Source organism: Lissotriton helveticus, chromosome 9 (assembly GCF_964261635.1).
Source record: "Lissotriton helveticus chromosome 9, aLisHel1.1, whole genome shotgun sequence".
In the NCBI taxonomy this organism is placed as follows: Eukaryota; Metazoa; Chordata; class Amphibia; order Caudata; family Salamandridae; genus Lissotriton; species Lissotriton helveticus.
Window position 1 is genome coordinate 57,533,747 of NC_136070.1, and position 12,526 is coordinate 57,546,272.

A 12,526-nucleotide genomic window follows, 5' to 3' on the forward strand; every position below is an offset into this window, starting at 1 on the left:
CAACATGGGGAGAGGAGTTGGCCTAACGGCTAGGGCGGTCGACCTAGAGTTTGGGGAACCGGGTTCGAGTTTCGGCAAGGACGCTGAACATCCAGTGATTCTGGGCAAATCACTTAATCTCCCCGTGCCTAACAAAAATTAATGAGTCCTCATGTAACGCAACTGGTGCTATGTAAAGCGCTCTTATACCAGATACCGGGTCAAGTTTGCACTATATAAAACGCAGTAATAAATCAATAAATAAATAAGTGCATGTATATGCTACCCTGAACAAATATACTGTATAGCTCAACATCACTATGCTTGCAACATTAATAACACACTAATGAACAACACATATCACACCTAAAAGAACACAGGAAGCAGAACACTGCACAAACATCCATGGGAGAGCCGTCATAGTTAAGTGTCACAATGTTCCCAAGAGCACTCATCTCGACAAATAATGCACCAATCCACAACAGAAAGCATTACAGAGACCTACTAACACCCACCCAACCCGGTGCAGGCAGACCACTAGATGACTGTTCTGGTTCTTGAAAAGCATGCATTACCTTCAATTACTGCCTTTACATGCTTCATCCTGGGCAAAGCGCCAACCAACTAACCAGGAAGCCAGATAATAGATTAGGTTTAGACCTATGACCACACCAAACAACATCAATGACTTAGACATGCTTCCGGGAAACAATAAAACAACAACAAATACACCACTGATAATCCAGGCGGCAAGGAATCCTCAAGGCCAGGGTGCAAGATCCCATAGTAACTTGCAGGGGATTGTTCCTCGACTTGACCATCAATTTAATGAGCAGATTATTTATCGCTTAAGCATAGTACTCATCGCGGCGCGAGGTGGTTTGGGTGCAGAAGCATGCAGTACATTACCTTCAGCGTCTCCACTTCCTCCTTGTGCTCCCTCTTCAGGTGTAGGATGGCCGCATGGTACTCTGGGGGACAGAAGAAGTGCATAAGTCAGCACCGTGAATGGACTGGTGGAGGGTCTCATATTATTGTAGAAAAAAGTAGGCATATTTTTGATTGATTGACTTTCCAGAAGTAACACATTACCTTCTATTAGGGCACACTTATAATCGGATTTCTATCAACAATCATTCATAACTTTTGTGCACTCAAAGTTTAAATACTATATGAGAACTAGCCCTTTGATTCTGCAATCTACAAAAACCCTTATTGGAGACTGATGCCATGAAAGGCTAGTAGAACTGGGTCAGAATTTGCATCATATTGGGGTGTTATAGTATGGCTGATTCTTGTGTGCATCTGTGTGAGTATCTTGCATGTTTACTAATTTCTACAGATAGATACATACATACATACAGACAACAACGTGTTTCCATGTCACTATTCAGTTTCAGAAAATATCCTAGGAGTTGGGGCAGAAGACAAATACAATTGATAATTTACTATCTACACAAAAACAAATTAATGGAAAATCCTAGGATACAATTATCACGCAATTATACCTGGAGGGGAGTGCCACAGAGTTCAGCAACTGACAAACGTAGCATTCCAATTAGGTACAACAGAGCTGTGGCATTTATCAAGGCTACCTGAGCATCAAACACCTGAGCCAGATGGCTGATTTATTAATATTATACGGAGCTTTTACCACGCTGTGGGATCTGTAATACCATCCTAAAATGTTTCTTCTATTTCCATTGACAGTTACTACAATACCGCCCCCTCCCCCGCCCCGCCTCCTGTATTCTAGTTCTCCGACAGAGGTAAGACGACACTACTTTATCAAATTATCTGTTTCATTTAAATATGTATCACGCCACGGTTTTTCGGTTATTTTGCTCATTTATGTGCAGTGCTTTAAATCGCCCAGTGTTGTCCGGTACGGAGTACCTACACTACTTTAATTTGAAAGGGGGAGTGCTGGCACTTCTCAGGAGCAAGCAGGTACACCAAACAGTAAGTACCTGCACTTCTTCAGTCCCATTTAAAGCGTTGCTTATGAATGTCAGGAACCACACTGAGTCGAAGATGCATATCCACAACGGCTGCCGCTGCGCTCCCCACTCAACTGATGGGTTGAGGCGGGGAGCTTCTCCAGGGTAGCCGGCCGGGCCGTTTGAAAGCAGACATGAGCTTTTCAACCTTGCACTGTTGCAGTGGTGGCCACGTTATATGTTATGTTATAACAATTTATAGAGCGCACAAGTACCAACAAAGGTGTCTCTATCAACAAAGGTTGCTTTATAGGACTACTTCCTGCATAGGTGCAAGAAGTTACAAGAGCAATTCCCTGTTGAAAGGATGCTGCAACAGAGAGCCTGTTCAACCCCTATTAATGATGGAAGGGAGAAAGGGCAGCACCAAAAAGCACAATATGGAGCCTCAGCAGGATGAGGAGGTGTTGCAAATCTTGAGCACTGACTTGCAGAGTCTGATTTAAGAGGTAGTAGATTTTGCCCTTGCAGAGCCTCGCTCTAGGAGGCAGAGAGGGGAGCAGGATGAGACCAAGAAGGGTGCATGAGGCAAGTATATTCAAGCATCCTATATGAGTGACCTTCTTAGACAGATACCAGAGGTCTTAGGTTTTGAAGAGAAGCTACAGCAGGAAGAGGGTTTTTACCTCAATATAGCGGTACTCAGGTGGAGGAATTGTGGCTAAATAACAAGGGGAAAAAAACTGTTATAACAATGGAAGGGCATAGGTAAAACATCAATTCCACACTTTCACAAAAAATATTCACTTTAAGATTTTGATGAGGAATATCTGTAAATCCCAAAAGTAAATACTATCCTAGTGTCCATGTGTCAATGTCACACTGAGCCTTAGAAGCCTCTACTTTACCAGATATTGTAGACAAAAAGGTGGTGGCTGCTACGTTAAAAAGATAATTCACTGGCTCAACTTTACGATCTGAGCAAATACATACACTGCATATGCGACGCAAGTGCTTCTAAAAGTTTTCCAAGAGTTACTCAACTGCCTTCGAGAAAGCGGGATCCAACTACTATTCCAGCTACAATAGAAATATTTACTCAATTCCTTGTGGATTTATCTTTAATTGGTCAAGAGGCGCAGCTTCTTCGCAGCGTCGGATTGGCAACGCGGGCAATACCTGAGGGGCCGGTGTCCGAGCTCTAGCTATAGGCTGCTTTTTTTTAGCAGCCTGGGGGGCCAATTTGGGCGGTTTCTGCGTTGTTCGGTGCCACCAGCGGCCCAGTGGGTGCCTGAGTGGCCTTTCTGGAGGCAGATGGGCGTCCATTACCTCCCTTTTATCAACGGCACAGGTGTTACTCCCTTTCTCTCGCTGGGCCGGTCCATTAATGTATGCAGATTGAGCAGGGGGCCTGAGCAAAAGTGGCCTCACTTGTTTTCAGGTGAGTTTCACCAGTGTAAACTAATCTGTGCATTTTTTTTAACACCCACCCCACACCTTTTTAATAAAACTTTGCCAAAAAAGTGTTTTGCGGTAAGGCAATTTGCAAATGTGGGCACTTTGTTTTTGCGTGCCAGGGCCGATTTTTAAACCCAATCCAAACCTGCTCCTTCGGCATGATCGGCATTAACTTGTTACCACCATTTTTGAATGAAACTGTGGAAACTGGATCCTGCACAGAGTCCCTTATTCACAAACTACCATTTACTGTCCATTAGCAATTTTTTTCTGACATAGAAGGAATAGTTCAAAAGGCTGCTGAAGAGAAAAAGATGTTCAAACCGTACAAATTATTCTCCATCAAGAAGTAATTCTTGGCTCAACCGTAAAAACCAATGGACAAATGTCCCTTTCGTGGCTGGTGCACCACGTTCATCAATAAGAACCGGCATGATACTTCTCAAGAACAAGGAACTACTCAAATGACTATGCCGGGGCGAGCTCAAGATTATTTGCACGTCAATGGAAGTAATGCTGATAAATGCTTGGATCCTCAGCATTATCAGAGGTGGATATCGCATTCAATTTTCTCATAGTACCCCAACGGAACGTTTTGTACCTACTCTGTAACCAAATAACAACTTAAAGACACAATCACTGCTTCTGGCGGTTTAGGAGTGAATGGAGAAGGGTGCCGGAACTCCAGACCCAGAAAGCAAATAGGAAGCAGATTTAACTCTACTCTGTTCCTAGCACTGAAACCAGGCGACAAATCTCAACCTATCGTAGATCTGAAAGCCCTAAACAAGGTTGTCTTTGAAGAAACATTTCTATAGTTACACATCAAGCAATCATCTCTTCGATAGAGGAAATTATTTCTGGACTTAAAGGACACCAACTTCCATGTGCCAATTCACATGGGGAGTCAGAAGTTTCTATGCTTTGTTGTATGGGACCAGAATTTATAGTTCCAAGCTCTTCCTATCCGGTTGGCAACATCACCCAGAGTCTTCTCTAAGGTATTGGTTCCTGTTGTTGCATACCTACAACCGGATGGGATTACAAGCTTTTCATACACTGTCGAAAGGGGTTCCACTTGAGCTTCCTCCTACAATACAGATGACCACAGATTGGAAGCCTGTGGAATGGTGAGCAACATTGGGGGGTCTGGAAAGACCAGGTTCAGTGGCTGGAGGAGGAGCAATTACACTCTTCCAGCTAGAGAGAGTTATCTGCACTCTGGAGGGCACTGCAAGCTTTCGCTCACCAGCTGGAAGGCACCCATGTAGTGTCAGGACAGACAGCAGGTGTTGAGGTCCTATCTGAACTAGCACGTCAGTCCAAAGAACACGGAAATCAATCCGTTACTAACTCAGATATTTATTTGCGTTGAGAAAGATCTACCAGTCTAGCCAGCAGTGTATATCCACGGTCGTATGAATTTCAGGACAGATAACCTAAGCTGGAGCCTTCTATCTTTAGTACTCTACCATCTATTTGCCCGGGAGTTCAGCAGAATATGTGTACAGTTGAACACACCGTGGACGATTTGTTTGCCTTTCAACAGAATGCAATGTTTCCTGTGTTCAGTTATGTTATTTGATTTTATAACGCGCGCAGCTACTCCGAGAAGTGTCCCGGCGCGATCAAAGAGGGGTCAACTGATTACCACTAGACAAAAGGATAGGTTTATAATTTTTTCTTAAAGGCCAGGGGATCATGGGTATTGCGAAGCGAGCGAGCCACCGCCCAGCCTGTGACGAGTGCAGCGGGGAATTTGTGGCAGAAGCTGTGCTGATGAGCGCAATTGTCTCAGCGGGACATAAAAGGAGAACTGCTTCTGCAAATAGGAGGGGCCCAGGCCATAAAGGGCACAGTGGGTGATGACTAGGGATTTGAACTAAACCCGTTCTGTCACAGGAAACCAATGTAGTGAGCACAGGTGATGTTGCACACTGCACCTAGTGGGAATGTCAAGGAGAAGCCTGGCAGCCGCATTTTGGACAACCTGAAGCTTGTTCAATACGTACCCCGGGATGCCCACATGCATTGCATTGACGTAGTCCAGGCGACAAAGGATCCGCGCGCAAATGACTGTTTCTTTTGCGGGCCTGGGGAGAAGAGGGATACATTTCCTTACAGTTTTTAGGAGTCCAAAGCAGTTGACTGCGAGCTTCTTAACCTGGGTAGAAAAGGATAGATTGTCCTGAAACCAGGAGTCCAAAGCAGTTGACTGCGAGCTTCTTAACCTGGGTAGAAAAGGATAGATTGTCCTGAAACCAGGAGTCCAAAGCAGTTGACTGCGAGCTTCTTAACCTGGGTAGAAAAGGATAGATTGTCCTCGAACGACACTCCCAAGTTCTTGGCGGAATTCCCTTTGGATGTCGGTAAAGGGAACACTGGAGGCCAGAGCGTGTCTCTGAAGCAGGGGGGAAAGTTACCGTAAAGGAGAATCTCCAACTTGTCTTCATTGCACTTAAGCTGTGTGACGGCGAGCCACTTGAAGACAGAGGACAAGCAGGGCTGAGCTGAAGAAACTGAGTCAGCATCCTTTCCCCAGGTAAAAAGAAGCTGGGTGTCATCCGCATAGGCAATGACCTTAGCCCCCCCCCCCAAGTCCTCGGCCAAATAAACCAGAGGAGTAACATAGATGTTAAAGAGGAGGGGGCTCAAGGAGGACCCCTGCGGGACCCCAGTGTTAACCAGCTGAGGGGCTGACTCGGCCGGTGGCAGCCAGACCTGTTGCATCCGCCCTTCTAGGAAGGACCTAAGCCAGCCCCAGGCTGAGCCCGAGACACCAATCTCCGTGAGACGGGATAGTAGCAGTGAGTGTGACACTGTATCAAATGCCGCCTACAGGTCCAGCATAACTAAAGCCGCTCTCCCGTCGGCGTCCAGACACTCCCGGACGGCCTCTGAGATCTCCACCAGCGCTGACTCAGTACTATGGGTGGTCCGGAACCCTGACTGGACTGTGTGCAGTAGGTTCGACCATTCGATAAACTCAGTCAGTTGTCTGGTCACCACCTTTTCGCACACTTTAGCTAAGCTGGGCAGAAGGGAAATGGGAAGCTAATACCCTGAAATCTGAGGGTCAAGAGAAGGTTTTTTCAGAAGTGAGAGGATTTTAGCCTGCTTCCAACCCTCTGGCACGTGAGCCCCAAGTAGGAAGGTATTGATAATGAAGTTCACTTCCTGATTAATGACCTCCGCGACTGCTGCCAACAGTCTGGCTGCACAGGGATCAGAGGGTGAGCCTGATTTCAGGCCCTTCAGGATTCTGAGAGTGCTAGGCAAATCTACTAAAGCGATAGCATGCAGGGAGTGCCTAGCATTGACAGACATAGAAACATAGGGCATGGAATCTGATGGAGTCCTATGGCAAGGACCAAAAGCAGCCTGAATAGAGTGGATTTTATCCATGACAAAATTAGAAAGAGTAACACACCAGGCTTCCGAGACTGGGAGTGAGCTAGTCTGTGCGGTGGGGGATGTAAAGCTCTGTACCATGGCAAAGATTCCCTTGGAATTATTTTAAGCTTGATCAATGCGGAACAAATAATATTGCTTCTCAGCTACCGAAGCATAGTAAATTTTTGTTTGAGCCTAAGATTGTGCTTGGCAAAGGTACAGTACTCACTAAGGCGCCATGCGCGCTCCAGCATTTTGCACTTTTGCTTTAGAGCAGTCAACTCAGGCGTGAACCATGGTTGAGAGGATGACTCCCTGGAAAACCTGGAAGGGATGGCGAGGATAGTGTATCCATGGTGTTAGAAACCCAATTCGAGAACCCTGCCAGACTCCCATCAAGATCTTGAGGGAGAGTGGGTCGAGAGGCCGCCAGGGCCAGAGAGAGCTTGGGTGGCTCAATTCTGCTGAAAACTGGTTTACGATAGCAGTTGCCTCAAGGAACTGCCATGGCCGCTGCCCATGAGATGTAAATAAGGTGGTGATCGGGCCAAGAGACCGGGAAACATAGTGTCTGCAGGCCTGGGCAGTGGATGCCCTATCAATACCCTGGCCCAAAAGGGATCTATATGCCTTCCCACCTCCTACTGCAACCCCCTTCCCAGATTCAACCTCAACCCTAAAATCTTATACCATACATTGGAGGTGTTTTCAGAGCTGCTGCACTTTTAAGAGTTCAGATGCTCTGTCTGTGGACCCTTTTCTGGTCTTAGAATTCCTGAGGGAAGGGTTTTTGAAAGGTCTGGGGCCCCTCTACTTTATCCTCCCAGTGGGGTGCACTCAAGGAATAAAGATTAGAGCAAGACTGATCAGCCACGTCTACTCTTGTGGTTAGACTTCTAAAGAATTTTAGGTTAAAAAGACCAAACATGGGGGGCGTGGCTAGCAGCCGACTGGAATGGCTGCCTAGCAGAGGAGCTCCGTGGTCAAAGAGACCCCATCAATATATCCTTTCATTAATCCGTTATCTCTGCTGTTAAGGAGATAGGTTCCGCGAGAGGACTCCAAGCGGCATCCCCCGCCGAAACCCCGGTGTGGATCCGACACCGGCATCAGCCTCGCGGCGGAGTGCCTGACTGCGGCCTACTGTCATCGTGGCTGCACCGGCCTGGCCTGCAGCGCTATCCGGCCGGAAGTGGACGACCGTCGGGAGACCGGACCGGAAGTTCCCGCATCGCGACTTTGACCTTCGCCCGGAGGAAACATCCTGCATCGGACGACGGACGAGAGCACCTGTGGCGGCGCGCTCCTGAGGTGGGTCGGTGGCTCCCCCACGCCCCCCCTCCCTTGGCTTGTTTGGGATCAAGAGGGCCGGTGGAGGACCCCCGGAGGCGGGGGAGTCGAAGACATCGGCAACGATGGGTGAGACTGCCGCTGTGGCTTGGAGCCTGCACCCGATCCGCCCCTCGCCACACCTGCCATCGCCTGTACTACCGGCGGGCGGGGAGAGCCCCAATACCACGGTGCCGGGGCGAACCCGAGCACATTGTTGCCAGGCGTGCCGTCCCTCCTGCGGCGCCGACCTCGCCTGCATTGCTGCTCTACCAGGGACCGCGCTGGGGAGGTGACGGCAGCTTACCGAGCAGGTGACAACAAACCCCAGACGGGGGCCGCCTTCACATACTGCGGACATACTATAGATTGGAAGGGGTACATTGGACCGGAGCGGATTCCCCACAAAGTGGATAGCGAATACCGACCACTGTGTGCACCCTCGTCCCCCGGGGACATAAATCGCCCAGGGTGACAGTGCGATTGTTGTGGCATAGAGGCCAGAGAGCCGCGAGACGCTCTGCACTAGGGAGCACATCTGCCCAAACCTCGTCTCACCCCTGGTCCTCTCTGGTGACGAGGGACATATATACTGCTTTGGCCAGCCTCGGAATTGGGGGATCCCACCCCTGGCAACATACTCAGAGCCTACCCCTGACGCCTGAACGGGCCTACTTCCTCGACGGCCCGTCGTAATTGCACACCGAGTCTCAGGGGGCCAAGACGCTATCGGGGCTCTAGCCGGAGCCGACACGCCTAGCGGCCCACGGGGGGACGACGGCATGGCGGGGAAAGGAACGCGGCACAACGCTGCTCAGTCAAGGCTGGACAAATTCGCGTTCGAGAAGACCCCATCGCAAAACCCAGAAGGGCGCACGTCCGCGGGCAAAAGCCCCGAAGGTGACGGAGGGAAGAAGGTGACACTCGAGGACTTAATGAGAACGCTCACTAATGTCCAGACTACAGTGGGGGCCATCTCCTCGGATGTGGGCTTACTGAGGGCGGACCTTCACAAGATGACCGAGAGAGTGGCGCAGGTTGAGGTGGCCACGAAATCCCTGGTTGAAGACACCTCCGAACTACAGCTGGCCATGGAACGGATGGAAGCGGTCACTAAGAAACTGCAGGACAAGCTGGACGATCAGGAGGGGCGGGCTAGACGTAACAATGTCTGAATCCTTGGAATACCGGAATCGGAAGGCAAACGGGCAATGGACCTTTACATAGAGGACCTTATCAAGACCGAACTGCGACCAAAAGGTCTATCGAATTTCTTCTCAGTGGAGAGAGCACACAGGGTCCCAGGTGGAACACCGAAACCGGGTGCAGCACCAAGACCTGTACTGGCCAGGCTATTTAACTTCCGGGACAGGGATGTCATACTTCAAGCGGCTCGGAATGCCCCGCCCATCAAAATACAAAACTCTACGTTGGCCTTCTTTCCTGACTATACGGCCGAGGTGGCCCGACGCCGCAAAACCTTCATGGATGTAAAAAAGGCCTTGCGAGCAAAGGAATTGCCCTACTCGATGCTGTTCCCGGCGAAGCTAAGGGTCGTGGATAATCATAAATCTTGTTTTTTTGATACACCGGAGGCGGCGTGGGACTGGCTGGACGGTTGGCGACGGGTGGAGGAGACTAGACGCACGGGCAGAGGCCAAAGAAACCAACGGTTTGAGAATACAGAAACTTCACCAGCAGCGGCCGAGGAAAATCATGACAAGGAGCTGGAAGGGGGACCGGAAACCGACGAACAATGACCTGAATCAAGAGTTCCTTACTGGCATAGTTAGATCCATAGGTGGCCACGAGAGGTGAAAAGGCTGCCGTTGAACTAGGAACGGGAAGAGCAGACTGTGACAGATGGGGTCACTAGTACCACGGAACCACTTACACCGCAAGCAAGTACATTGGGGGGGAATGGGAGCAGGCACTCTGCTAAGTTGGGGAAGCGGGCGGTTATATGTCCGTATAGCAGGGAGGCAGGGAGGGGGGGCGGGAAGGGGGGATTGTTTGCCAAGTTCTATTGTTCTCATTTTAGTCTCATGTTTTTCCTCGGGTTATATGTACACACGACCACAGGACGCTTTCTCTGGAGCCTGTACACACTGCTGGGTCTTCAACGCCGGCACAGACGAGGCTTCCTAGTAAGCCTAGTATTCTCTATAGAACACCAAGCTAGACAGGGGGAGGGTTTTGGAACCGCTCTAGGCAGTACTCAATACGGTAGATGGCATTGGACCCTGGTCCGAGTTTCTTATTCAGGGACACTAACACCCCGGCACTTAGTAAACCATGAATATTCGTTAGTTAGGTCCCGATGTTGCAATAGTCTCAGGTTCCTATATAGTCTAGCTGTACACACAAGCACAGGGCACTCTCTGTATTACCTCTACACAAGGCCAGGCACTCTACATTGCCGCAGACAATGCTTCCCATACTCAATGTTGTTGGACCCCGGTCCGAATGCTATATTCAGAGTCACTGACACACAGGAGCACCTACAGTCATGGCTGACCAAGACCTTTTAACGCCTCACCCCCACTCACAATCACTGGTTACTACCCCGCTTACTATCATCTCATGGAATGTGAATGGGCTGGGCCACAAAATTAAACGGGGTTTGGTCCTCCAATTTCTTAAGAGGAAGGCACCGACAATAGTATTGCTCCAGGAGACACATCTGGTGGGAACAGCCTGTAAGGCCCTTAACCGCTGGGGGTTTAAAATGGTCACACACGCAGAATTCTCCTCTGGTTCACGTGGGATAGGTATCCTTGTGTCAAAAAATGCACCCCTACTTATCAAGCACACATGGACTGACGACCAGGGACGTTTTGCAGCGATCAGTTGCCAATGGGAGGGACGGCCATACAATATACTAACAGTATACATCCCCCCGGCATTGCATCAAGGAGCCTTCCGAGACCTGGGTAACTTACTACTTGGATTCCAAGAAGGGGAATTAATTATAGGAGGCGACTTCAATGCGGTGCTAGACGCTGCCATGGATCGACAGCCTCCTCGAGAGGCTACCAGAGCAGACCGCCTGTTCCGAGAATTCTTGGATGCGTTGGGACTGTTAGATGTATGGAGACTCAAACATCCACGGGATCGACATTACACATTTCTTTCGGGAGTACATTATAGTCTTTCCCGGTTAGACTACTTACTGACACTAGCCGTTCCCCCAGAAAAGATTGCATCCATAGAACATCTACCGCGGGGGATATCTGACCATTCCCCAGTGCTACTCACCTACACAGTGCACCCCACCAGACGACAAAGGATTTATCCGGTCTATCCTGGGTATCTTAAAAATCATGCCATTGCTAAAGAGCTAAAAACTGCTACCGCGAATTACTTCGAAGAAAATGTGGGCTCGGTCGACTCACCGTCGGTCCTATGGGAGGCCTACAAAACAGTGATCAGGGGACAAGCCATCTCCACTATCACTAGGCATAAAAAAGCACAAAGGGCAACCATAGAGTCGCTCGAAACAGCGGTCCAAACCGCGGAGTTGGCGCACGCCTCTGACCCCACGGAGGACACAGCACATACGCTGACGTTGGCGTCACAAGAATTCAGGGCGTACGCAGAAGACATGCCAAAGACAAGATTAACTGGTACATTACACAGGGTCTATGAATTAGGAGATAAGACTGGGAAAATGTTTGCATGGATTGAAAGGAAGGAAAGGGCGAGTAGATGGATAGCCGCATTAACACTCTCAGACGGTACGCACACAACCTCTCCCCCTAAAATAGTGGAGGAACTGGCTTCTTACTATGAATCAGTGTATACAGCACGTGCTGGAGTGTCAGAAGACGAATGCACACAATTCCTGCATGACATACCTCTCTCCACACTCTCGCAGGAAGATGCACAGACACTAGAGGATGACCTAACGGGGGAGGAGTTGGGCGTGGCCCTGGCGGCCCTAAACACTGGAAAGGCAATGGGACCCAACGGTCTACCAATCGAACTATATAAGACAATGTCGCAAACCCTTACCCAGCATATGCTTCCCATGTACGCTGACTGCTTGGAACGGGGCTCCCTCTCGCCGGATCAGAGGTTAGCCACTATTGTCACTATACACAAGCCTGGCAAACCACCTGACCTGACATCCTCGTACCGGACGATCTCACTAATGAATGCAGATGCTAAAGTGTTAGCGAAACTCCTGGCTTTACGTTTACAGCCTCACCTCACAACACTGGTGCACCCAGACCAATCAGGCTTTATGCCTGGGCGAAACACCTCCCTTAATTTGCGGAGACTAAACGGAATACTACACCGCATTCCCTCACTCCGGGAGGATGCCGCAATTCTCTCATTAGACGCAACCATGGCGTTCGATCTTGTGGAGTGGCCGTTCCTCTTCGCGGTGCTCAGGAAAATGGGCTTTGGCCCTAAATTCTGTG

At 49.3% G+C, this 12,526-nt stretch overlaps 1 protein-coding gene across 1 annotated transcript in view; it reads right to left on the minus strand.

Moving 5' to 3' along the window:
* Nucleotides 1-12,526, minus strand: part of FMN1 (formin 1) — a 259,418-nt gene that overhangs the window by 159,284 nt on the left and 87,608 nt on the right. The window contains exon 3 of the mRNA XM_078659450.1: nucleotides 889-950. Within this exon, the coding sequence (XP_078515576.1) occupies nucleotides 889-950 (62 nt within the window). The remainder of the gene's footprint in view (nucleotides 1-888; nucleotides 951-12,526) is intronic.